The sequence below is a fragment of the Haliaeetus leucocephalus genome, unplaced genomic scaffold (assembly GCF_000737465.1).
Source record: "Haliaeetus leucocephalus isolate CR32 unplaced genomic scaffold, Haliaeetus_leucocephalus-4.0 Scaffold180, whole genome shotgun sequence".
Taxonomy (NCBI): domain Eukaryota; kingdom Metazoa; phylum Chordata; class Aves; order Accipitriformes; family Accipitridae; genus Haliaeetus; species Haliaeetus leucocephalus.
Genome location: NW_010972616.1, coordinates 18275 through 45453, shown reverse-complemented (window position 1 = coordinate 45453; position 27179 = coordinate 18275). Strand labels below are relative to the sequence as shown.

At 41.8% G+C, this 27179-nt stretch overlaps 2 protein-coding genes across 10 annotated transcripts in view; one reads left to right on the top strand and one right to left on the bottom strand.

Annotated features, from left to right (window-relative positions):
• Nucleotides 1-11184, top strand: part of FOCAD (focadhesin) — a 129680-nt gene extending 118496 nt beyond the window's left edge. For 4 of the 5 annotated variants that reach the window (XM_010564448.1, XM_010564450.1, XM_010564449.1 and 1 more), the window contains 4 exons: nucleotides 1391-1488; nucleotides 2341-2592; nucleotides 3745-3820; nucleotides 4810-8339. In XM_010564448.1, the coding sequence (XP_010562750.1) occupies nucleotides 1391-1488; nucleotides 2341-2592; nucleotides 3745-3820; nucleotides 4810-4883 (500 nt within the window). In that variant the 3' untranslated portion in view covers nucleotides 4884-8339. Of the gene's footprint in view, nucleotides 1-1390; nucleotides 1489-2340; nucleotides 2593-3744; nucleotides 3821-4809; nucleotides 8340-10712 lie in introns of those variants that run through there. The other variant, XR_774169.1, reaches the window with a different exon arrangement.
• Nucleotides 1-27179, bottom strand: part of PTPLAD2 (protein tyrosine phosphatase-like A domain containing 2) — a 33597-nt gene that overhangs the window by 6274 nt on the left and 144 nt on the right. Inside the window, exons 2-8 of one of the 5 annotated variants that reach the window (XR_774170.1) lie at nucleotides 26010-26178; nucleotides 23209-23312; nucleotides 22195-22322; nucleotides 14982-15094; nucleotides 12316-12422; nucleotides 11479-11610; nucleotides 9221-10759 (exon numbers count right to left, since the gene is read on the bottom strand). Coding sequence is in view for 4 of the 5 variants with exons in the window: in XM_010564452.1 (XP_010562754.1) it covers nucleotides 11201-11610; nucleotides 12316-12422; nucleotides 14982-15094; nucleotides 22195-22322; nucleotides 23209-23305 (855 nt within the window). In the remaining variant the exon portion in view is untranslated. Of the gene's footprint in view, nucleotides 1-8779; nucleotides 10760-11195; nucleotides 11611-12315; nucleotides 12423-14981; nucleotides 15095-22194; nucleotides 22323-23208; nucleotides 23313-26009; nucleotides 26179-27179 lie in introns of those variants that run through there. The other 4 variants (XM_010564454.1, XM_010564456.1, XM_010564452.1 and 1 more) reach the window with 4 other exon arrangements.

Below are 27179 nucleotides of genomic sequence, written 5' to 3'. Positions count from 1 at the left end.
TAAAGAAGAATCAACAACAAAGTCACAGATATCGATGGATCTACACTAATTCTTTTAAAATAATTTTAAGATGGTTTAACCCACGTGTTTCGAAATTTCTCCATATTAGAAACTACTCAATCTTCAGAATTTTTCTGCTCTTCAAATACTTGTATCAAATATGGCTTTTATGTTTTTCTCCAATTCTTTATGTTTCTGTGGATCAGCTGTAAGTCATTATCTCAGCCAGGTTGTTTGCAGACCAGACTTTTGACTAGATCTGTGTTTCCTAGTCTTTTTTGACTTTCAGTGTACAGTAGCATTAGCATTAGAAATGTACATAGCATGTCAGAGACCAGTAATTGTGCAACCTTCAGATCTAATATCTGATATATCAGTGTGTGAGACAGTATGTAGGGGCATGTTCCCTTGAGATTGGTTGAACCAAGGAGATAGCTTGCTTTTCTGAACTTCTTGCACTGAGTTAACCCAGGAAACAAATTGCCCTTCCACCTCCTTATAACCATACCAGATAGTTCTGGTTGGTTAATGAGTTGGGCTGTCTCAGCTAAGGATCTGATAAAGCACTGGAGCTGATGCCAGAGAAGTAGCAGAATCACACAGGAGATAAAGGAGGAAGAAACAAGAACAGAGGGAGGCAAGAATGAGGTCTCCTCATTTTCATGGCAGAAGCATCTTTGGCTGCCTGTGTTCACAGAACAACTTCAAAGCATTACATTGCTAGATGCCTTAGTTGCCAGCTGTGGTTGAAGAACTTCAAACAGTAGTCAGTTTTTAATGAGTGAAGTGAGGTTCCTCTGAGTAAAAGAGGAGGCAACATGAAAGAGGGCACATGTAAAGAGTACAAGGAAGTGGTAGTGTACGAAGTGATATGGTCTCAAAGGTGAAGATGGTTATTAGTTTGTAGGAGGTAGAACAAATTTTGGACAGCAGAATCTGAATCAATTAAGTATGTTCCATCCTTGGGTTGAGGGCTGATTTTATTTGCATGCCTTAACTGTATTTTACTGATCCTCTCTGCGCTGTAGGAGGATTTTCGCAGCACTCCCCACATTCCTGCCCAATGTACAGTGACATCAGTGCTAGACTTAGATGAAGTACTGGGGCAAAAAGTTCAGGCAGGCTGCCATAATGTGAAATAATTCTAGCTCAGCATTCCTTTTTCTGTGTGTCCAGTGTGTTGCCTGCATTTTAAGCAAAGTTTTTGTACAGTTTAATTGCCCGTATGCCTTCTGTCAGTAGCAACCATGAATCAAATGTGATAGTGGTATTGGTGATCATTGTTCTTCCACAGTCAGTGCTTTGTTGCTATAGTGATTCCCTGTGCTTGCTTTTTAATGAAAAGTGGTGCATTCTAGTGTTATGTGAGTCAATGTTTTTGTTCTTCTAGGAGTGCTGAAAAGAATGGACTGGCTGCTAGACTTGATGGGCTACATCAGAAACCTAGCATACCAGTCAACACCCTTACAAAATGTCAATCTTAAAGAGGTACATGCTGTGAAAGTACTTTGCAGCTTTCAGGAAAAAAGGAGTTTTTGATGTATTTCACATTCTTCCTCAGCAATAAGTATTATTCCCCATGCTTTTATGTCATCTTGCCTCCATAGAGAAATTCTTGTTGATTTTTGTGAATGTCTGTGCATTTAAAACTCTTACTTTAAAGTAACCATGACATTTAAATTATGATAGAAGCTAAAGGCAACTAAAGAAAATAATTCCTTTGAATTTACTGTATTTAGAACAATTAAAGCAAAAATTTGAATTCGCCAATAGAACTGTCTATGCAGGTCAAAACTATGCAGCTGCTGTTTCTAAGAGGGCTTGGACAGTTTCAGGGAACTAATATTGTTCATTGTTACTCTGTTCAGCTGCTTAAGTCTTCTGGCTGAGGACATAAAATAAGCTGCTGCTTAGATCAGAAAGGCATTCATTACATTGCTGCAGTATTTCCCAACCATTTGCAGTACCACAAGGGTGACCATCTCTAATTTTCCTCAACAGTCAGCTTGCTGTAAAGAAGTTATTTCCTCGTTTTAAATGAAATGTGGGTCAGCCTTAATCTAAAGGATGATTTTAGAAGAGTGTGGTTTTGCTTTTCTTTCTGTAGATATTTTAGTTTGATTTGGAGTTTAGAAAAAGGCTTATGCTGCTTCAGAGCATAAGAGAATATTAAGAACTTTTTAGTTCTTGCATTTTGAATGTTAGCTGAATTTTCAGATGATTGTTTTGAAGAGCAAGCCACCATCTGGATTTTTGGCTTGGGGTTTTTTTTATTGGGGTTTTCTTCCTCTTCTGTATTATTCATTTAATAAAGTGCATTTTTGCCTTTTTCCTGTTTAGTGCATAGATTTCCTTCTGTGGCTGTTTGCAGCTTCTGTGGTGGCCTGGGCTGACCATGGTGCACCATTACTGCTTGGCCTTAGTGCTAACTGGTCACCATGGAAGCACCAAATGGTATTACCAGAATTATCTGAGAATCACGTTGGCAGGCACCCCACTGACAAGCTTGCTGTGCAAGAGACTCTCACTCTCCTTCCAAGCAGCATTTCCCTTTTGCTGGCTAAAGAGGTTTGGAAAGAACAAACACAGAAGGTAAAATTGCATGTAGCGGTAAGCATTTTCCAACAGTCAGAAAGCACCCCTTTTTTAGTAGCTAGCTAAAGTCTTAGGCAGAGCAGTTATTTCCTCTATATCTATTGCATCTGACTTGTGAGCTTGTTCTTTATTTGCAATCAGATATGACTTGTCTCAAAAGACTGAATGTGGTTTCTCAAGTAAAATGTGAGAGTTGCAAAGAACAAAAAACATTCCAATTTTGGGAGTCAAACTCTTAAGAGGGTACAGGTGAGAGAGGAGAGTTGGCAGCTGCTGGTAGCAAGTCAGTCTTTTGAACACTGAAAGACAGATCCTCTGCAGTTGGACATCACCACAGTGGCAATTTAGGGAATCAAAGATCTTCTGTGCAGTTTGTAGTGTGTGTCATTTATTTTCAGATATAAGTTGAAAATACGTGTGGAAAATTGTGCCAAATTTGGCAAGCCTGCTGTAGATTGCTTGTGTTTGAGATACATAGAAATATTGTTATAAACCTATAGATTACTAATTACCTGGTTTGTGCAAACCAGAATCTGTTAAGGACTGGCTCCTGTACACTCCAGTGCCCAGAGGTACCACTGAAGTCAGAATTCAGAATGTCGGAGGAATGCATGTTAATATGCCTAATTAGGCTTTAGGGAAGAGTTTGAGACTATGCCCTGAAAATCATCCTGATAAGTTTGAAATATCACGTTGTCCTCCAGGCACCCTGCACTGCCAGAAAAACAGTGAAGAATGAGAGAGGTCAAAAGAGGGACAAAGGCAGTAAGAGTTCTGAAGGATTTGCAGTAAAACGTTTGGACAAGAGACCCATAAGAAGGGATCATATTAATAGGTTAAAGGCATGAACAGGCAAGACGGAGGGAAACTATTTACTGTGCCTTCTTCATTACAAAGAATTATTGCTGAGGTAATGAGAATGAACAAAGGGAATTTCAGATCCAGCTGTGGGAGAAATTACACTGACAGTGAGATGTACTCTAGGGCGTTTGGATAGTTTGGGCAGAAGCTTGATTGGCCACTGCCTCTGATTAGGTAACTATGAGTTTAGTAGCAACCAGATGTTGCCTGTCAAACTGAAAAGAATTTGTGGTGTTCTGATACAGAGGCTCTTTTAATTCAGATTTTCCTTTATATTTCAATCTTTAGTTTATTGACTGGCTGATCAATATGATGGAAAGTCCTAAGGAAGCATTATCAGAATCTTCCATGGACCTGCTGAAAGGTAGGATATTTTATATTGGGTCCTTATTTTTCCATAATTTATCAGTACAGATCAAAATCCAGTTGTTAAAAGGAGTGAGATGAATCTATACTATTAGCATATATAGGAGAGCTATATTTTGTATTCAAGGAAACCTTCGTAGATAAACATTTGTGTCTGTAACACCTTCTTATATTTGCTGTCTCATCTGCTGATGCTTAGAATGTACTACTGAAAATCCAAAGAACCTAAAGGTACATCTGGTCCTACAAGCATATTTCAGTGATAGATCTAACTGTTTTTGAAGTTACCCTTAAAAATAAAATGCAACATGCTATTTGGAAACACTCCAGTGCTAGAATAGAAATCACATAACAATTTATTCAGGTGCAACTGAAGACTGAACTGTGGGGAAGGCATAGGAGACAGGAAGTGACAGCCTAGTAGAGTGGTCTGACAAGAAAGGATAGAGAAATGAGGGCTGCTGAAAAGATGTATGAAAAGAAAGATGGGAAATACCTGAATTACAGTAATGGCATGTGGCCCTAGTATGCACTCCGTTGCTCACCTAGAGATGTAAGATTGTGAATATAATCTGTGCAAGTCATTTTAAGAGGACACCGCAAATACTCTTAAGGGAAGTAAGTGTGCTTGTGCTTCTTTCCATTAACACAAGGCATCTCCTTTGAATCACCTGATTTGTTGGACCTAAACATGAAATCTGGTTATAAGTTATTTGCATTACTAGGATAATTAGCCTTGTTTTGAGGGTCTGCAGTCTTTAGTCACTCCCTGATAAATTTCAGAATTCCCCTGTTGTGTCTGCTAATCTTCACCAGAAACAATGCTAAGGGTTGTTGGAGACTCTCGTCTGTAAAAAGTCATGAAAAGAGTCAGTAAAAGGAACACTGAATCTATACCTGTGTTAGTAAAATGACTGGGGAGAATACTGTCACATCTTTTCCAGTTTGGACTGCACAGATTAATGTAATTTGTCCTTGTCTTCACAGTTACACTTCTGGCCTTGAGATCTCTTGCAGAGTTCAAGAAGAAGGCAGTGTGGACTAAAGCATATGGGTGGTAGCTGCATACTGTATCTTGTCAAATGAAGAAAACTGTTCATACCTGAAAGCGTAATATTACAACTCGGGCATCAAGAAGACCAATTTCAAAGAGATTTCCGATCAGAAGGTTTTGGATTATTTTTTTTCCCCATCCTTTTACCTCCTCCCAAAGACTCATAAGATGAAAAACAGTGTTTTGTTTATCACTGATGGGGTGTTGTTCTTTAACAAACTATGTAGCATGGTTTGGGCTCTACTGATTATAAATGAGAAACACACATTCAATGGTTTCAGTTGAGTTGTTTCAATGACAGCTGGAAGCCTCGAAAGCTGGAGTGGAGTATTTCTTTTAACTCATGGAAGCTTTGTAGGAGTGAGTAAAAAAAAAACAACTCGTAAAATTTGTTTGGATGTAGCGTATTTACTAAAGTATGTTTTAGTGTAACAGACTTCTGAATGAGCATTACTTTTTAACTGATAACTCTTTTTTAGTAATAACATGATGCTCTTGCGCAGTAGTGAGAACACATTAAAGGTATATAATGTGAGCAGCGTTTCTGAAAGCGGTGGTATGCTTGTCAATTTTGCAACAGCTTTATCAACATCATTGAAATAAGTCAACGATCCTAATAGCTGCTATGTCCCCAGCTCCAGGATGGTTTCGGTTTTCCTTCCACTTCTAACTGTTCTCGTCTCCTTTACCTTCCTTTGCACATAAGCAGAGTTTTTCTCTGCCTCTAGGCAAAAAGGACAGACAATACAGCAACTCTTTTCCACCTTTGCCATCTTAAATAGATTAGCCCCTGCCATTTTCCTTATTTAATACTCTTCTCGTTCTGAAGGAATAGAGAACTTTTCCACTTTGCGGTCTGGCTAAGACAGACTTTAAAAGGGGGTTTGTATTTAGCAATCCTCCTCACTAGAGTAGACAAAATAACTGAATATAATTGCTTGGGCACTGGTCCGTAATGTCTTCCAAAGCAGTACTAGTGAGAGCGTTGTTGATTTTGACCACCTTGCATGAAATGTTATCGCCCTACATCTAGAAGCCACGCCCTATTGCAGGAATTCTCTTTATTTCAGGACTGATAACATCTCCCCTGCAGAAGAAATTCTCCTCTGACTTCTTTATGGGCTTTTCTCACGTAACAGGTTACAGTGAGTTTCCCACAGCGATTAGACATTTCTTCAGTGATTAGGTGTGTGGAGGATTAATGCAGTACTTGTTTGTATTTCCGAAATAGTGTATAATAATGGTAATTTCCTGCTCTGTATGCAGCTGTATACTGAGAAGACAGTCTAAAGGTGAATGTACAGAAGGATTCACTGAAAGTGGTTGTCACTGAGTCAGTATCTCAGTGCATGACATTTCCAATTGTGTGCACTTCTAAGTAACCTCTAACAAAGCCAAATATGTCACGTTTAATGGTGCCATCTCTAGTGTACTGTTTCAAACTAACTTACACCTTTACTCATCTGAGTTTGCATATGTATTAGCGTTTTAATTCAGATTAAAAGTTTGCCTTTTTTTAAAGGGAATCTCTGGGTAATGCCCACATGCTGTGTTTTAGTTTGCATAGTAGAGAGTGAATTAAACTATACTGATACACAGTAGAAAAGGTAAGCCAAGGGATGGCATAGCACTGCTTGAGGGTGGCAATGCTAACACAGCTCCAGGGAGCATTGGTTTAGGAGCATATCTGAAATGGTTATACACTAGTGCATGCAGTATGAGAAACAAACAGTATGAACTGGAAGTGTTGGTCAGTTCCCAGAGCTATGGTGTCACTGGTATTGGTGAGACTTGGTGGAATGAATCTCAAGACTAGAGTGCTGGATGCAGGGCTATAGGCAGTTCAGGAGGGATAAGCAGGGCAGGCAAGGTGGAGGAGTTCTGCTATACATAAGGGAGAGGTTTGACTGTACAGCCCTTACACTTAGGGATGATGTGGTTGACAGCCTTTGGGTGAGGATTAGGAGGATGGAAAACAAAGCAGATGTTGTTGTGGGTGTCTACTATTGTTCACTGAGCCACGATGATAGCACTGATGATTTATTCTATGGGCAATTAGGAGAAATCTCTGGATTGGTAGCCCTTGTAGTTATGGGAGATTTCAACTTCCCAGACATCAACTGGGAATACCAGACCACTGTCACAAGCAAGTCTGGGGAATTCCAGAAGTATGTTGAAGATAATTTGTCACATGCACTCAGTAAGCCAACTAGGAAAGATGCCCTCTTAGACTTGTTGGTTTTGAATAGAGGACTCATGGGAGATGTGATGGTAGCTAGCTGTCTTGGCCACAATGATCATGAAATGGTTGAGTTTAAATTTTTTGGCATAATGAGAAAAAAGGCCAACAGAGTTGCTACCCTGGATTTCAAGAGAGCAAGCTTAAAGCTGCTCAGCGAGCTAGTTAGCAGTGTGCCCTTGGAATCTGCGTTTGAGGGCTTAGGGATCCATGAGTGCTGCTCAGTTTTTAAGAACCACATTTTAGAAGCACAGGAGCAGTCAATCCCATTGTGCCAAAAGTCAAGCAAGCAGGGCAGAAAACCAGCTTGGCTGAACAGGGAACTCCTCTCAGACCTTAGGCAGAAAAGAAATTGTATGATCTCCAGAAACAAGGTCAGGCTTCACAGGAAGAGTACAGAGCTGTGGTTCACATGTGTAGGGAGAAAACACAAAAGGCCAAAGTTCAACTAGAGTTGAAACTGGCCAGTGTTGGGTCAGATAAGAAAAAATTATTTTTTGCATATGTTAAGAGTAAGAGGAGGTCTAAAGAAGGTATTGGACCAATACCTGGTGAAGATAGTCACCTGACAAACAGAGATGAAGAAAAGGCAGAGGCCTTCAGTGCTTTTTTTTGCCTCAGTCTTTAATAATACTCATAGACCTTGGGCTGCCTGGTTCTCTTGAGTTAGAGGACATGTAGGAGCAGTGACTCTCCTTTTGTGGACACTGAAATTGTAAATGGCCACTTGCATCAGCTGAATCTTTGTAAGTCCCTGGGGCCTGACAGGATTCATCCCAGAGTACTGAACGAGCTGGTAGATGTTACAGCAGGACCCCTCTCAATCATCTACCAGAGGTCTTGGGAGTCTGTGGAGGTCCCTGCTGACTGGAAGCTAGCCAGTATTATTCTAATTTACCAGAAGGGCATGAGGGAAGACCCAGGGAACTACAGAACTCTTAGTCTAACCTGCAGACAGGGAGATCATTTACCATTTACTGTCACAAAAACAGACTTGACTTGGGGAAGAGTAATTTATTGCCAACTAAAAATAGAGTAGGATGGTAAGAAACAAAGACAAAACTAAAACCACCTTTGCCCCACTCCTCCCTTCTTCCTAACCTCTACTTCACTCCTTCATTCCTGACTCTTCTACTTCCTCTCTCCCCAAGAAGTGCAGGGTGGGTAGGGAATGGGGGTGGCAGTCAGTTCGTAAACCTTCATCTCTGATGCTTGTTCTTCTTCACACTGGGGTCCCTCCCATGGGATACAGTCCTTCATGAACTGCTGCAGCATGGTTCCTTCTCACAGGCTGCAGCTCTTCAAGAACTGCTCTAGCATGGGTCCTTTCCATGAAAGGATCATGGAAAAGGCTGCTCCAGTGTGGGTCTGTCATTGGGCCACAGTTCCTGCCAGGAACTTGCTCCTGTGGGGGCTCTCCATGGGCTGCAGCTTCCTTCAGGGCACATCCACCTGCTGTAGCATGGGTATTGTGTCTAGCGTCGTCCTCCATGGGTTGCAGAGGGGCAACCTGCTCCACCATGGTCTTCCCCATGGGCTGCAGGGGAATCTGCTGCAGTGCGTGGAGCACCTCCTCCTGTCTTTCCCCACTAACCTTGGTGTCTGCAGAGCTGTTTCTGTGTTTTTCTTATTCTTCTCTCTCACAGCTGCTATGTAGAGTTTTCTACCTTTTCTTAAATCTGTTTTCACAGAGGTGCTATCAGCTTTGCTGTTTGGCTCAGCAGTGTCCTGTGATGGCTCTGTTTTGGAGCTGGCTGGAACTAGCTGTGTCTGGCATCGGGGAAGCCCCTGGCTTCTTCTCACAGAGGCCATCCCTGCAGCTTCCCCACTTGCCACAGAGATCCAGTACAATATCATATGTCATGTTTCCTCCTACAGGGCATGTTAACTCTAGACAGTTTGAGGACAAACACATTAGATTGAATTTCAAGGGGAAAAATGTCCATGTTTCACCTTTAGCATGTTACACAGTGGTTTGATGTGAAGTGTTCTTGTTCTGGCTCTCTTCTTCAAAGCTGTCATCCTATTCAGCTGCTCTGTGCGTTTCTTCACGTTGTCCACATTTGAATCAGTTTGGGTCAGACAGAACTCCAAAGTGGAAGTACTAACCAGTTCCAAATTCCTACCTCTGTTTGCAGTGCTTTCAAAAAAAATATCCAGGGTTGACCCTATACTATTGCATGCATGACTTTGTTGCTTATGGTTTGCAGATACTCCAGTGGTCACAATAGTCTGCAGGCATTGTCTGCCACATATATTAAATAAACAAAAATTATAGTAGGTGACCTTTCGTAACAAACAAATGAGTTCATTGAGGCCAGCTTTACTCTTTCCTTACATACCCTCTTAGGCTGCATGGTTTAGAAAGTCATACAGGCAAAAGCCTCTTCATTTGTGATAGTGTTCATTTTCCCTTTAAATATTATCTTCCCTCCAACTTTTATCTTTCCTCCCTCCCCCTAGTTTTCAGTCAAGCTCAAAAAAATAGCCTCACTTTTCTCCCCCACCTGCTTGAATTCAAATGTAGGTGATAGTCAATATGGATGAAATATCAGAAGAGCCCCTGCCAGCCTCTAGGCAGTTATTTGTCCATTTTTGCTTGTACAGTCCACTGGGTTGCTGTCTGTATTCTTCATTCCCAGCCTTTGAAGACTATGTTCTAGTTGCATTCTCACAGATAGTCAGTCTACAGAAGTATGAGGAGCAATGCACTTCAGTAAAACGCTTAGAATTTTGCACATAGCTTGTGATAGTCATTCACTTCCCTTTAAAGAACAGTATATATTTGGCCTGACTACTGTACACTTCTTTTGCGTATCTGTCTGCTGTTAAGCATGAAGAAAATCATTGTGGGGAAAGAGATTCTTGATGTCTGCCAGTCACATGATTATAAGTTTTTACTTCTGATCCTTAAATATTCCCTTGAATATACAGTAGATGAGTACCTGATCACTTGCCTTTGTGGTTTAGCTGCATTTTCTGGAATCTTGTTTGGAGAAGTGAAGGTTGGACAAGAATGTGAGGGATCCTTTGTGAATGCCTGGGGCTGATCATCATGTGAGTCTCATAGGTTGCAAAGTTTCCAGCTTCTGCTCCTTGAGAGATTCCAGTTCTGGCCTATTTAGTGTTTATATATATGAGGCACATACATGTTGGCCTAATATAAAATAATCGTATAGATTAAATTGATTTTGTCATTACAGAATATCTGTTGCTAATGAGGCAAGAATTAACACCAAAATAAAGGTTGTTGGTGTGATTGTGAGTGGAGGCAGTCTTCAATTTTTTTCAGCGTTCTCTAATATATGTTAGAAAAAATATATTTATTTTTAATACTACTGCCATTTGAAGTCAAAACTTTCCAAGTAACTAGTTATTTTGAGCAGCGTTATTTTTGAGGTGCATTAAAGAGACCTGCCTTATCTGAAAATTGTACACAGACAGATAATGTACATGCAAACAGAAGTTTTGCATTGAAAATCTTTGTCTAATTTCTTTTTAACCTATGATATGCAGCAGCCCACTGGGTATATATTTCTTATTTCCAAACAAAATATCAACTTAGCTTCTTTTCTTTTTGATGTTGCCTGTCCCTAGGTGTGCCTTCCTTTCGGAGAAGAGGTTCTGGATGATAAAGCACATACCTGAATCAAAACACAAAATGGTGTAAGGACAAGGGAGTAGAGTCCAAAGTGTCTTCAGTTTATTTAGAAGGAACAGTATGAGCCTTCATATGGCAACTTTGCACAGTTCCTTCCATGAACTTAGGAACATCACAAAGATGAGATCCTTCAAATTAGTGTTAAAGCCAGTGACAGAACAAAGACTTGGCTGTAATGCAGGCAAATTCAGTTCAAATTTTTCAAAAGTATTTTGTTGAGAAGAAGGGGTCTATTTACATGCAGGTTTGGGGGTGGGGTCTTTTTTCACCCCTTTGGATAATCAAGCTATAAAAGTCTTAATTTAGATAAAACTTCTCATACCAGCTAGGAGAAATGAGTGAGGAGGGGTTGCACAGAATGAGGGTATGGTCAAATGGGAATTGACTTTTTTTAAGGGGGAAAAAAAAAAAAAGCAAACTTCAGTTAAGTAACTGTAAGACCAGGATCATTGAAGCAATTTCTGTATTTTTGTTTTGTATTTTTATGCTTCTCACACACAGTGTCTCTTGCAAATTCAATTATTTGTATTTGAAAGACATCAGAAATCGAGACAGCTGGTGATAATAAACTTCCCTGTAGCGGTCTGCAGGAGATGTGGCAGAGAGAGAGTTTGGGAAAGAAGCTATACTGATTTAATTTTTTGTTGTTGTAGGCAACCCTGTTGTGTTGAGACCCAGCTTTCTGGAATATGAGATACTTACCTATAAAGAGCACTAGCAGGTACATTTTCAGAACATAGGGGAAGTAGATTGAAAAGGCGAATGGAAATGGTAGCTTGATGGAGTATGTGCCAAAGGATTCAAAATAAGGCAGTGAAACACAAATTGCAAATGCTGTAAAATAACATGGTAAATCTTTAGTTAAAAAGAGGTGGAAGATCATCAAAAAGCTTCATATAAAAGTCAGTTGCTTTTAAGGCACAGATAGCTATATTATATGCTGAATTTACCGTGTCATTCATATACATATGCACATGTTGTTTTCTCCTTGAGTTCAGTTTGTAGGTCTGAGGTGCTAATTGCTCTTAGTACTAGAATTAGCAAGTATTTCCTATTCAGTCAGAAGTTCTGGTACTCCTGTAGTTGCACTGCTTTCAATATGATCTCAGCGGGCACATTTCCTGGTCTAAGTGATCAGCTGCTAAGTATGGCCTGAGCCAGTAAGGTCAGCCTCAGTGGCGGAGAAGGCAACTTTGGGACTTGCTGCCTAATGTGGTCAGTCTGGAATGGGGGAATCCATGTGTCTTTTGTGGGGGTATTTTCCTGCTTTACCCAGAAAAATGAATGCTTTCCCATACTGTTAAAAAACCAAACCAAACTAAAACCAGACACACAAACCCCAGAGAACCCCTATTAAGGAAAAAAGCACAAAAAAGAAAGACGGGTGACACACAGGTTAATATGAGATTATATAAACATTTATGACTACTTTGGCAACAGAAAAATAAATATCTTAAACACAAATCACAGTTGAACTGATCAAATTTTATTGAAGAAGATTAAGGAAGCAAGTAATTGGTACCTTTCCCATCTCCTTACCTTTAGCCAGAACTGAAAGGGGATAGAGTGGGATGCACAGTGAAAAGTTGAGCCATGTCAGTGGTAGGTAGTATATTCCCATCCTTGCTAACATGTTGTAAGTGTACCTGCACCAAAAGGAGCAGCAGATGAGCTCAGAGAGAATGATCATGTCTTTAAAATAAAGATACATTCTTGAAGAATCTAAGGGAGTTGCAGAAGAGCTTGGAGCTGCCTATCAGAAAATTTCAGAGCAATACTGCAACAGTATTGTTCAGCCTGTAATCGATGTCTGAAAGTAGATGGTTCATTGCTTTGGAAGGGTTGTCTGTGGTGCTACCCTAAAGCAGGCAGACAGCAATACAGCCCTCCAGGCCGAAAGCTTTTATCAGAAACCAGCACAATTTCATATTGGTCTATCAGAAAATGGATTTCAGATAGGTATATTACAACTGAGAGGGGCAGGCAGAATATGACTGTTGCTTGGGACTGAGAAAATCCTGATTTATGACTGCTGACCTAGCTAAACCACTGCTGGAGGAGGCTAAACAGTAAGGTAATCACAGGTATTTAATCTGTAGTATGGCTGCCCCTCCCTTGGACTTTAGAAGGGGCAGTAGGTGTGAAAAAAGCAGTTGCCCTCCAATGGTACTGCAGCGTTTTATTCTTACTGTGGCTGTTAGTGTTGCTCACTGGGAGACCAGAATGCCTAGGACTTCAGTCTCCAAAGGTGAGCTAATCCTAGCTAATTTGATCTAAAAGTGGTACAGCAGCTTTCCAAACACCATAGAAACAGGTCTGATCGCATTTTTGGTCAGCTGAAAGGCTTTTTGCCTTGTGGTCCTGCTAGAGATATGAAAATAAGGATTTTTAAGCCACTGTTAGCCAGGACTGTTTCTGACAGATGGAACCAGCATTAAACAAACTTTCTGTATTCCCTTCTTATTAATTCATGTGACTAAGTTTGCATGATTCCTGGACTGTAGAAGAGTTTGATAGGCTATAAATGTATCATTTTCTCTCAAGTTTGCTGTCTGCCACCTTCAGGATTGTCTCTGTTTTTTATTATTATTGCTTTTAGGCATAATCTCAACCCAATACAAAAAGGAGACAGCTGCTCCATCCCCTGTACACGTTCTTTGGCTGTTTGTAGTATAAGCAGGAAAGATCAGATATAGAAAACCTTGCAGAATTTGCTCTCAGTATATCATTAGCCATAATGCACAGGATACTTATGTCTCTGAAGAACTATGTGGAAGAACTTCTAATACTTCAAGACTAGTTGGCTCAGGGATGGGATATATTCCTGTACACTTTTAGACATGACTGCTTCTTTGAGATGCTAGGACATGGCACAGATGCTGTAAAATAAATTGGGTAAGAATTCTAAATCTGTATGAGTTGTACTATGCGTTATTATTTGAATTGGTCATTTGCTGCTGTAGACCACACTATCTTGCCTATTAAAGAGCTGCTGTTACTGCTATGATGCTGGACTGTGTTCTTTAGCAATGATAGAAAATAATGATGCATTGATAGGACTGTAATGCGCTGACAGGACTTTACAGCCAATATTGTTTACACTTTTGGCCTCTCTCCAGCTGCACAGAACACTTTCATTTGAGATTAGGTTCTACTATTTTAGCTTTACAAATTTCAAAATGAAATGGGATGGAGCAATAATCCAAATAATTAATACAAGTAGTAGTTTATTAACACATGTAGCACAAATACTCTGAAGCGGACTTAAAATCTTTCTTGCCAGTCCTGACATTTCCCTTTTTCACATCTCTTTTATAACGTATGTTTCCTTTGCTGCCTAAATCCATATTGCCCAGGCAGTCCCCAAAGCAATGCATTTAAAATAGCAGAAAGCTATTTTAGCAGAAAGAAAAAATTTTGCTCCCATACAGAGGTTGCGATGAGGGCTGTGTCGTATTAAAATGCTTCTTAATTCCATATGTCTTCCCTGCTGTAAGTCTACAAACTGAGGTCTGTAGAGGCTTAAGTTACATTTGAGAAATGTTTACTGACTTCAGATATCGATGCAAAAGTCAGTAACGTGGAATTTTCACCATTATACTTTTACCACAGGGAGGTACTGGTAAGCTTCCACCATAAAAAATTTTTGCAATAAAAATCCTGAATTGTATTTCTATCCATTTTGCCTCATTTGCGTTGTCCCTGCCATGTGATATATGTCCTACTACACCGAAATTCTCAGTCTCTGCAGCAGGAGCTCTTGGCTTTTTGGAAAGCACAGTGCAATTAACGCAGAATAGTCTTTCCGTCTCAGTAAGAAGCTCTACTGGTGCTGCCTTACTGTGCTGCCAATCTTGGATCAAAGTGAGATGCTAAAAAAAAAAAATAAAGCAATAGGATTGTAAATCAGTTTTGGAAATTGCTGTTCTCTGGGAGGTAGTTGTGATTTCCTTCTAAATTTTTGTTAAAAAGAGCAAAGCCTTTGAACTACATTTTGTTAATGCAACAGTTTACTTCTGTAAGTCACTCTGCTGCTCAGCTATGCGGATTTTTGTAAAAATCAGTAAGTAGCTTGTAAGGTCCAAGCTTTTATTTAAAATGGATAGTATGCTTTTCTACCAATTTTGAAATAATGAAATGAGCCTGCAGCACAGTGGGGGTGCGGTTCTGCATTTTCCCTCATGGTTTTGCTGTTGACTCCTTACCTGACCACATCTAATAAATTCCAAAGGAAAAATAAAACACACACGACGTATTTCCCTTGAACTTCTTCCTGACTGTTGATCACGACAAATAAAACAATTATTCTCTCAGCGATCTGAAAAGAAAAAAAGAACTGTGAATTCAGGTTGCACCTTCTATAGCTGTCATTTCTGTGCTATTTTGGCAAAATAGGAGGCCACAGGTGAATGCGGTTTGCTTTTCACAAATGGTCCAGTGAACGTTTCAGTTCTTGGCCTGCTTTTGTTCAAGGGCCCATTGGCCTCCAGCTCGGGGAACTGGAGACTGTTGGCTGCAACATCATAGATCTGCTATGGTGAGTGTGGAGGTTTGCTTGCCAACGGGGATGACTTGGGTTTGTAGCCCAGGAAACCCGTGGATGAGCCAGCTGAGGTGGTGGGAGCAAGGACTCCTCCCACAGCGCCCCGGTGCCTGGAGGGCTGGCGGGGGTAAGCTTCCTTGCTTGTAGGCTGCCTGGGAGGCCATGGGATACAGGAGGCCCTTGAGTGGGTAGTATGCCAGGCAGTGCTATTTGACAGTCCCAGCTCTGCTTTCCATGGCTTGGAGATCTGCATCCCAAGGGATCTCTCTCACGTTAAGATTTGCAGAAAGGAAGAGGAAAAGTAGAATTCCTTATTTTTCTTTCCTTCTTATTCCTGGCTAGGAGAAGTGGGTTTAAGCTTGTCATTTATGTGAATTATTGCTGTAATACTTACGTGATAGCATTTTTCTAGCAGTTGAATCTTGCCCAACCCACAAGGTATGCCTTTACAAGCAAAAAGATATAAAAGTGGATTGAACAGGCAGTGTCTCCAGCTTAAAAAAATACTTTGGCAATATTAAAGCTCAAGAACTTAAAAACAAGCGTGTCTTTTTGCAGCTTTCTTGGACAAGTTTCCCATCAGTATCCATGCCCTGCCCTGTAAAATAAAGATATCTGTAGCATTCAGTATTGCCAACAGTTGCTTGTGAAACTCTCCCAGAACAGTACTGGTTCACTCTGATTCACACTCTATTTGAAAGCATTGAAGGAGAAAACATGCATCTATTTAATTGGTATGTATCAGTATAGCTTCATCTGGTTTTTTTCATATCCACTGCCATCTCTTCCATAAGGAACCTTAGGTTTAATGATTTTGTGGGTTAAGATGTCAAGTCAGTGAAAAGTCATGAAATGAAAATGGATTAACAAGGTGGTTTTTATAAGTGCAGTCATTCTCTTCACTGGTTTTCCCCCTTCCCCTTACTCCTACCTTAAACGAAGAAAGAACCTGGCCTCTCAGCAAGTTTGTGTGGTAGTTTTGCTACATAATGTTTACTGGTTCCTGCATGGAACATTTTGCCTACAGACTTTTTTTTCCAAACCACATCTGTCAGATAAACCAGCCATCACTTCACTATTCAGCAAAATTACGCGAGAGCAATTTTTCATATAGAAAGAGAGCATGTCCATCCCCTAGGGATCTGGTTCTTCATCCTGAAAAGCACTGAGGGGCCACAACAGATAAAAATGCTTTTGCTGCCTCTCACTCTGCCCTGACTGTCATCTTGTGCTGCTGATCCCATTGGTTCCTAACAGAGGAATTGATTTCTAAGAAGATCAGATGTTGACAGACTTCTGTATAGGTGGGCCAAGAAAGAGAGAGTTAGAGATAGTAAGTCCTATGTTTGTACACTGATGCTGAGGAACCTGGCAAGAAAATGGGGGAACTGGAAGTATTGATGCAGGATCTGAAACCAGATACAACAGAGATAGGAGAAGCATGGTGGGACAACCATCACAAGAGGGAAATCAAAACAAAGGTAAAAGCAGTGCGAACACTGAACGGGATTGTGTGCTGGTGAGAATAAATAAAGTAGAACCTGAGTTAAAATCATTTTGGTGGAGGTTGGTAAAGGAGTGCAGCATTGGTGGTGTGGGCATTTTGTTACCAACCCTAAAATCAGACCGGGGCGTGGAGAGGGAGTTCTGCAGTATTGTTAATATGAGGAATGTTTCAGGGAATTGTCTCTTGATTAAAAGGTATTTTCAGATGTGAGAGCTGGCAGATTTTCCAAACAGTCACTTGCTCTTCAAGAGGTGGCTGGGTAGAAAAGTGCTAGAAAACAGCATGGGTCAAGTGATGAGGAGCTGATCCTGTTCCAGTGAGATAAAAGGATAAACAGTAGACAGGTAGCTACCATGCCCAGTTTCAAAAGGATGAGCACTGGCCAATGAGACAGAGTAGCTATGGAGACCCACAATTCAGCCTCACGGTCTGGGAGTGGAAGAGGCTGTGGATTTCCTTCTCTCCCTGGGGCACAAGCAGATGCACAAGAAGCAGTGAGTATCACCTAGCTGGGGCTCAGCAGATTTCCTCCATCAGAGGATTCATGTTTGGGAAGGGGAACAGTGGAGGCACTCAGCCTCACTAGTTGCAGATGATGGAAGTCAGTAATTAAACTGTGTGAAGTAGGTTAAGCACCTGCAAGAGCAGGGAACTGGACCTGACACAAAGCAGGTCCCCTGTAGGTCTTCTGTTCCTGTTAGACAGCAGTCTCAGCCAGTAAACAAAGGGATGCACAAAGCAGCCATCAGGCCAAAATTGAAAAATGCCTGTGGCCTTGGTCTGGAGCATATCTGTGGAGCGTGACACAGGCCTGGCTGCTCAGGGCAATTGTGATGTCCTCATGAGGATATAGTGGCATTCTACTGCTTTTCTGTGTGAATCAGGAGGTTGCCTGCTTGCTTGCCTTTATTCCCTTCAAGTTTGCAGATGACATGAAGTTGGGAGGGAGTGTTGATCTGCTGGAGGGTAGGAAGGCTCTACAGAGGGATCTGGACAGGCTGGATCAATGGGCCGAGGCCAGTTCTATGAGGTTCAACAAGGCCAAGTGTTGGGTCCTGCGCTTGGGTCACAACAACCCTATGCAACGCTACAGGCTTGGGGAAGAGTGGCTGGAAAGCTGCCTGGAGGAAAAGGACCTGGGAGGTGTTGGTCAACAGATGGCTGAATATGAGCCAGCAGTGTGCCCAGGTGACCACGAAGGCCAACGGCATCGAAGGCCAACGGCATCCTGGCTTGTAACAGAAATAGTGTGGCCAGCAGGACTAGGGAAGTGATTGCCCTGTGCTTTGTGCTGGCAAGGCACTGTGTTCAGTTTTGGGCCCCTCACTGCAAGAAAGACACTGAGGTGCTGGAGGGTGTCCAGAGAAGGGCAACGAAGCTGGCGAAGGGTCTAGAGCACAAGTTTTATGAGGATTGGCTGACGGAACTGGGGTTCTTTAGTCTGGAGAAAAGGAGGCTGAGGGCAGACCTTATCGCTCTCTTACAATTACCTGAAAGGAGGTTGTAGCGAGGTGGGTGTCATCGGTCTCTTCTCCCAAGTAACAAGTGATAAGATGAGAGGAAACAGCCTCAAGTTGTGCCAGGGGAGGTTTAGATTGGCTATTAGGAAAAATGTCTTCACCAAAAGGGTTGTCAGGCATCGGAACAGGCTGCCCAGGGAAGTGGTGGAGCGACCATTCCTGGAGATGTTCAAAAGACGTGTAGACGTGGCACTTAGGGACACGGGTTGTTGGCGGACTTGGCAGTGTTAGCTTTACGGTTGGACTCGATGATCTTAAGGGTCTTTTCCAACCTAAACGAATCTATGATTCTATGACATTGTGCCCTTTTCTTTCATAGCACTCATACCTTTAGGTAACCCAGACACAATTGAAGGTAGATGCAGGGGTTAGTCAGAGGCTGGGGACCTTTTCAGCAAGTGACAAGGCAGGTTGCTATTTGAAGAAGAGATTCCAGTAAATGTCTGTTGATATTGTGCCCCTATACACACACATCTATACATATGTACATGGAATCATGTATATATATAAATATACACACATATATATGTGCATATGTATATGTGTGTTTATACACACATACATATATACACATGTATATAAAAAGCATGTGCTGCTACTCAGCCACAGCTCATTTCTTCTATGGATCATCTGTCCTTACATGAATGAAAATACCGTATTCTCTGTTGCTATTTTCTCGCTTGAAAAAAAAGGGCAAAACTAGAAGTTCTATGTTTTCAAATTCATAAAAAGGAAGTATGTGCTGACACCTCACAAAGCATAAATACAATGGTTTCATTTTTCATTTCTTCTTGTTCTTTGTGTTAAAATCAAACTGGAATTTCCTTCCTCTCCCAGCATTGGTCTCTCACAGGATACAGCAAGTTCTGTAGAATGGCATAAATTTCCACAAGGCAGCCTGGGCATTTGAAGCAAGTAAGTGAAACAGAGCAAATTAGACCAGCTGAGGTTAGGGCAGGAGCAGGCAATACATTCACTTCCATTTTTTAATAACCATGACTGTGCAGTATCGTACTTGGTACCTGAAACCCTTACATAGCTCTTCAATTTAGTGAATGTTTAAAAGAAAAAAGTAAGAAACGTGCTACTAAATAGTTCAAGTTAAAAATTAATGTTTTTATCACAAAGCTGTAGTACATCACTTTTAGTCTGGCAAATCCAATCCTCTTTGCACAAGATGAAGAACTGGTGTTTTGTTCACAAAAACAGCAGTCTTTTCTTACATCTTTCCTACTCTCTTCCTTGTTAAAGTACCATTCCCATCAGCCTTTACACCTTGGCCAGATTACTAGATTTCATTATTCTCTGTTTTGGCAACTGCAATGACATGTGACATGTTGTCCTGTCCTCTTGTCAGTCATTCAAGCTGCAAATGCCCTGAGAGACATCTCTTTGCACCAACTTTGTGACCCTCTCTTGTCTTCCCTTCCTCCAGAGCATCCATCACACAGGACTCATCTTTATTTCATGGTGTGGCTTGGCCTTGGCCTACCTAACCCTTCTCAGGTGCCTGGTGGCCTGAGACTTTGTCCCTCAGCGAGGCCATCCTGAAGGGGTTTTCTAGAAAACACCTCTGAGTTTGCTCTTCCACTATCTGTAATGTGTATCTCAAAGTGTTCCTTGTAAATGCTACTAAACCACAATAAATGGGGTATTTGGCAGAAATCCTTCATTCAAACTCTGCTTAAATCTTGTCTCTGCTATAATGGCTACAAAACAACCAACCACCACAGGGGTGCTTTCACAGCTTGTTTTAAAGGTGGCATTACCTCCACCCATGTGCTCCCCTGACATTGCCAGAGCCAGCTGTTCTCTCATCCTAGAGATCACCTGAGATGAACTTCACTGTGGATATGCACGTGTTGCATGGCCTGAGGGATGCATAATGATATGTTTTAAACTTAGAGTCAGAACAGGTGGTGGGAACGCAGAACAGGGCAGCCACTGTCAAATTCTTGCAGCTTTACCATTGCCCTGACTGCAGTAGGCTGCAGTAAGGTAAGCATCTTTAACTGTCCTTCCCCAGTTCATTGTGGAAAATATATCTTTTCTTTTTTCCTAAGGGGCAGGAGGGAGAGTGTGGCAAGGCATATGGGCGTACCGTTGGCATACAACTGCTTGACCTGCACTCTCACAGCAAAAGCAGGGCAACCCAAGTGATAGCAGAGTCTAAACCAAAGAGCTTAGACATCCTGCTTGGACAGCATGAGACTACTGCTAACATCAAGGCAAAAGAGTTGTTTGCAGTAAGAGAACACTTGGGGAAAGAACTAAGGATCCAAAGCTATCTTTGTTGTGAGCCAAATGTTTGGAGTCACAGTGCCATATAGTTCCCTGACCCACTTTCTCCATGCTGCCCTGGAGAGCACTGCGGTAATTGCACTGCCCAAGAAAGTTTCTTGCTCAGACTATCCATTTCATATCTAGTGTCTTTTGTCACAACACAGTGCAGTGTTTGTGCAGGCTTCCCTGATCTCTGCTTCTGCAGGGCTGGGTAGGAACGGAATGGACTATGTCAGGGCTGGGGAATGTGTAAACTCTGCCAGGACAAGCCTTTCTTTAAGGACTGTTAGCATTAGCAGGCTGCTTTTCTCTCCAACAGATGACATGAGATTTGTTACATTAGATAGGATACTTTTTTTTTTTCCTAGATTAGTGTAAAAGCATGTAGATTTAGGCAGGGAAAAAAAGTTAATTGCAGTTTGACGAATTTGCTACCATACTTAGCAGCATCAAGAACAGAGATCTGTATTAGTCAATCAATTTCTAATGGACATTTAAAAAGAGGAACATCTTCACCCATGCAATATGTCATTTGACAATATGGGCTATCCAGAAAACTAAAAACATAACTAACTACTCTTACTCTTCTACCTTCTGACTGCTGAGAGCAACACCAGTTTCACCATTATTCAAATACTAAGGATTGGAAAGGTCTGAAGGTAAACTCAAGTCAACATTTTTACTTTTTCCAATACATTAAGAAAAATACCAGAACTTGAGATTAACTCCCAACAGAAAACAAGAGTGTGCTAAGGAAAATGTCAGAGAATCATCTTGTTTTCTGCTATAGCATGTGATCTTTTGGCTGGTTGTCTGTCTACAGCTGAACATATGCCCTGTAAACCCCTTAACAGCATCAGAACCACTGGATGTTGCCACAATTTGCCTCTGTCTGGGTTTGAGAGGGCAGAGACCCTTCCAGCAGGAATATGACAATTCTCATTTCATTCCCCTCCCAGCATTAATTCTTCTTCAGTCCCTTAATTTCTCTTTATCGATTCTTTTCCTTCCACACGCCATAACCGCCAGCAAACCCTGTTTCAGGAGGCTTGATGTGCTGGTGGTTTTCTCACTGCCATCCCTTTGCTACCCACAAAATCTCATCTTGTGTTTGTCTACAAAATAAATATGCACTTGTCAGTGAGGAAATGGCATGGAAAAGAATTAGCTATGAAAACTTAGGCGCTAAAATTTTGTCTTCTGGCTGTAAACAAGTTGGCTGGGGAGGTAGTATCCTCAGCCACCTATGGCGCCCTAGAAATGGGGGCTGCCCCATTTCTGCAGGTGGCCACTCCTCTGGACATCCTCCAGGTCCCTGCTGTTGTGGGCTGGGCGGCACTCACTATGAAGTTTCACTCAAAAAGAAAAAAGTTCAGAGAGCAGCTCTTTCCCAACCCAGTTCTGAGGGCCCAGTTCCTGCAGTTAGCAAACCATTAGCAGACCAAGATCCCTCTGGAAGGGTGCAGGTGGACCATTCAGGGTAGTTCAGCCTGGGCTTGTCCCCAGGGGCAGGCAGAGCTGAAGCATGTAGGTCGTGGAAGGAGGGTCTTGAGAAATGGGCTTACCTGCAGAATCCTTGGGAAGAGACGGCTTTTATCAATGCCGGTGAGGATGTGTAGGATCTCCAATATAGACAACAGCTGGCAAAGGCGCATTACAAGTCCTATGGAGTAAAATGTGTCGGCCAATGAATCTACAGGCGAAGTGAAGAGGATAATTAGAGGGTGGTTATATGGTGAAAGCCTGCACCAACTATTGGGTTTGCTCTTGCCACATCACCACTGGAGATGACAAGAAATAAAGTTCACACAGTACCAAGCTTTTGGGTACTAGAAGCAAAGCTTTGGGGAGGGGAGGAGGCAGTCCACTCTGTGCGTGTGGCTCTGACAGAGGCAGGAAGCTGAGAAAAGAATGGGATCCCCTATACTTGATGCACCGGAAAACACTGTGCAGGATGTGTTGGTTTAAAGATATCACTCTAGGATATTTCTAAATATGAGGAAATGTTGAGGAAATGTACGAGGAACCTCTAAACATGAGGAGATGTTAAGTTCCTGCCTGTATCTGTACCCATGGCACTTCCTAAAACAAGTAGACCACAAAGTAGGTATTTTATGTGTCTACAACTGTCCACCAGTATTTTAAATTTCCAGTCACTAGTTTTCTATTTTTGTGCCTTAACCCCAGGCAATGGAAAGAGAAATATGTTGTAATGTTTTTGGAGATAGTCATGTGCAATAACCACAAAGATATTGCTTCAATAAGATTAATATTCACCATAACAACTGGACCTAATCACATTTAGGTCTATGGCCAAGTCAAATGTTAATAGCATGCTGCTGAATATTAAAGCTCATTAGCAAAACAAGAGGTTCATTCCTAATGTGACACAGGCAGAATGTAAGTACCAGTACTTTGTTCATCCTTTTTAATGGAAGACACCATGTTTTTCTAACTGAAATTACAGCCCCTGGTATTGGACACACACCTATTCAGAATCCTAACTTTATCTCTAATTTGATGTTTCTGTGTGCCACTGTCTCTTAAAACTTTTAAGGAAAATATAGAAGGAATCCTACCTTTTCCAAATGACATGAACCTGATGATCATATTTGTAAATATCCAGGAATGTCCACAGAATTGCATTAAGTCATACACAAAGAGGTAGGTGTTCATGGTAAAGCTGTGGAGGTGAAAATGCAAACTGTATGACTTACTACAATATTCAAGCTTTTTGACCTGTAGAAATTGCAGCCTCTTTGGACAGGTTAGTAAATCAAAGGAAAACAGCTGAAATGTACACAGATCAATGAAAACTGTCTGTGTCTGTCAGTGGTCACAGAACAGTACTTTCCCTAATGGATCAAAGGCTCCCTTTGCTGATACACCTAGGTTATGCCCAGAAAAAATTGCTGAGTTTCCACCACGGAGTAGGGTGATCTGTGGCCATACAGTGAAATTTCTGCCTCCAGAGGAAAAAGTAACTAAACAAAGACTCCATTGACTGCTGGATTCAAGCCTGAGCCCCTTGGCTTGGCTCTACCTTGATGGTGTGACCAGACTCAAGCGACTGCTGGGGTCTCACCCACCACAGCCCTGGTGAGGGCCTTGGACTCCCGCAGACAGCAGCAGGATTTCTGCACCTGGGTGAGGTTTATCCTGTTCTTCCCAGAAGACATGCCTCTAGCATGCGCTCAAGACAGCTTAAAGTACAATGCAAATAATTTGCAGTGTCTCCAGCAGACAGCATAGTTTTAAGTATTTATAAAAATGTAGGTGAAGAAATTGAAAAGAAAGCCACATTTCAATCTGCTTTTATTTGATGCAGTTTGAAGGATATCTGTCCTTCTCTTTTTTTCACCAACTTGCTCTACAGGTTTTCAAGATAAACTTTAAATTAGGGTCTTTGTTTTTCTGTACAGCCTGTGTTTCCAGTTGCATTTAATAAAGTGAGTCTTCTGTTGGAGCAGACTAACTCTTGTAGCTAATTGTAACCTAATTTTCATAGGTAATCTAACTTTTTGCAAATCTTAATAGGCTCTGGAGACACTTAATTTCCCTTTCCCATAAATGTATTTTCCTCTGACTTATTCCAGAGAGAGAGGCTTGCCTGTCCTCCAGCTAAGAAAAGGACTGTCTACCTTTGTGGGAAATTAATTTGTTAATTTTTTTACTAGAATTTATCTCTTGTGTTTGACCAATTGATTTCCTGCCCCAATAGGCAGTAAGATCTCTTTAAGTTGCCCCTTGATCCAGTGTGTTCATGTAGTTTGTCTCTGCCATTAAACTTTATTTCATTTGTATCTGTACATTAACAAACACAGTGAAATTCTGTGTTTAGAAATATCTAAATATTATAAATGCATATACTTCATTCCCAGCATTGGATTGAGACCATAAATAACAATAAACACTTCCGTAAATTGATCTAGATAAACCGATCTCCTAAATTTTTAATCTATGTATATCCTAGGGAGGTCACAGAAAATGCCTTTCTTCCTCTCTTCCTGTTCTTTCTCTTACACAGGATGGCTGCTATTCATACCATCACTTCTATAAGCACAGAAAGATCTGCTGGCATAATTTACATCCCAAGAGACATCAGTGCCCTTTGATACCATGAAAATAAGACATATGAGGACCCAGACAAAGGAATGTATTCCCTTCACACTCCTTTTGGGAAAAGTATGATACAAGTCAATTGGACTAAAGTCCAGTGAGCTCTATAAATATTGACCCCAAATCCCATCTGCTTTATTACTGAATGACACTTTGTTCTCTCTTGTGGTAAGAAAAGAAGATGGGACACTGTACATTAAAAAAGGCAAAAAATTAAGAACATTGTTCTGATTTAAGAAACAGCCTTATTACTGGATATATAGGAATTACTGTAGTGGGTATGAAAGTTACAGGAACAGTTATAAAAATATTGAGGCTTTCCAGTGCGCACCTCCACCAGTCTCTTTGGTCTGGTATTGCCATGTAGGCTTTGCGCTGGATGCAAGCTGAGCATATGATTTCTCTCTTCTTCTGCAGTTTGCTTTGCTACATCTGTCTCTCATCCTCAGAACTTGTCTTTCAGTGATTTGGGATTATTTGCCAAACTCTTCCTCTACTGGCTGGCTAGAAAACTGTTGTCTTTACAATTCTTAAGCTGCTTAATCTTGGCTAAACAGGATGTAACCAAGAAGACATTTGTAAATGCAGCTTCACGCTAGTGTTTTGGCAATATGGCAGCCGTCGTATGTTAGAACTCAACATCTTTAAAATGTACTGGTGACTACTGAAATGTATACATGCTGTTGGCATTTATGGAGGGCCCCATATTCCCAGTGAAGTGTAGAGATGTGCTGGTGGGCAGCGTGCTGGTGTTACCTGGAGGACCATTCCCCACCCCAGAGCTGTGAGCAGCACAGCTCCCTCACTTGGTGATGCTCTCCACTGTGTGAAGGAACGGCCCTGATCTCAAAATGGGGTTTCATCCTACTGGGTTAATCGCCGCACAAAAGGTACCTAAGACCAAACAGAAACCTTTGTCAGAAGTGAAGAAATCTGCAGAGAATAAAAGTTGATTTCAGTGTACTCAAAGGAAACTGAAATGTAACTGTTGTCTAAGGTCTTTCTCATCCAAAGGTTGATCTCTCTACCTAGAGAACCAGAAGCAGACTGAGGATAACCTGTTTCACTGTCCTAACAGTTTTGTGTCACAACACAAAATTCAGCCATCTGCTTCTGTTTGAAAGGTCACTGGCAGAAGAGACAGGCTTTAAGTAGATTTTCTGCTCCCCTCCACTCACAGCAGGCACAGTTCCACGTTCACCTCACCCTTGCAGACAAAACACTGACGAGCAATCCGCCAGGTAGCTATTCAGTTCCTGACCCTGCCCCAGGCTTGCTGGCCAACCTTACAAACCTTGGCCTCCCTGGTGCCTGCTCTGTAAATTGGACTTGCTACTGCATTTATTCCTTGTAGTGTGATGTGCTTTAACACTTTCAGGGTGCTTTCATTTGAAGGTACTGGAGGAGCACTGCACATTTTAGTATGGTGCCTGCATTGATTACAGAAGAAACACACATGGGTCTTGCAGTAGAGAGACCCAGGAGGCTGGACTTGCTGTCTGTTGTTTTCATTGTCAGTTCCACCTCACTTACTGTGGCTGATTTTATACCAAATACATTGAAATGCTAGGGATGTGTTTATCATATTTAGGATCAACCTTGCTTAGTGTAAAGCTTTAGCTGCTTTCCCTCTGACTGAAAACCTAGGAATCTAGATGAAACGTAAGACCACTCTGAACTAGCACACACAGCAGCATGGTCCCAAACATCCTCTTCTCCCTTTTATTCACCAGCATAAATTTTACCATCGATACAGTTTTAGCTTGCAAAGCCTGATTTATTTCCACAGGCAGAAAAATCACGTAAGTATAATTGCTGCATTTTGTTACTTTTAGCACAGTGTGTCTCTGTGGTAGCTACCCTCAGAGGTAAGCAGGGAGGTAGGTACCCTCAGTGTCTGAAGGGTGGTCAGGACCAGGTCCTGCTCGAACAAAGGTGACAGGTAGCACCCAGCGGCACTCAGCTCGGGGCAGCCCTTGCCCTGGCTTGGTGTCCCTTGCAAGGTGCCAGGATGAAGGCCACAGTGGGGTCCCTCTCAGGGGAGGTCCCACCCAGGCCTGCATGAACTGCACGCTTCCCTGCCTCCACAGCCATGGCACTGCTGCCTTCCCGCGTGCCCATACTGGCTGGCTGTACAGGAGGAAGCAACCCTCGCACTGAAACCAGAGAGCGATGTTCCTTTTTTTTTTTTTTTTTTTTTTTTTGGGATAGGTCTGCTAGAAAAGCCCCTCTGCTGACACGGTTTCCTTTTAAGTCATATTGGTCTGAACTTCTACCCCTTCGCCCTCCCACCCCCGTGACAAGCTGCAAGCGCTGCAAGCTCAGGAAGAAGAAAGCTGCTGAGAACCAGCACAAAAGATGTACTTTTCTCTAGCAGGCACATCCCACCCCCCTTCTCCCCCCCCCCCCCCCCCCCCCCCCCCCCCCCCCC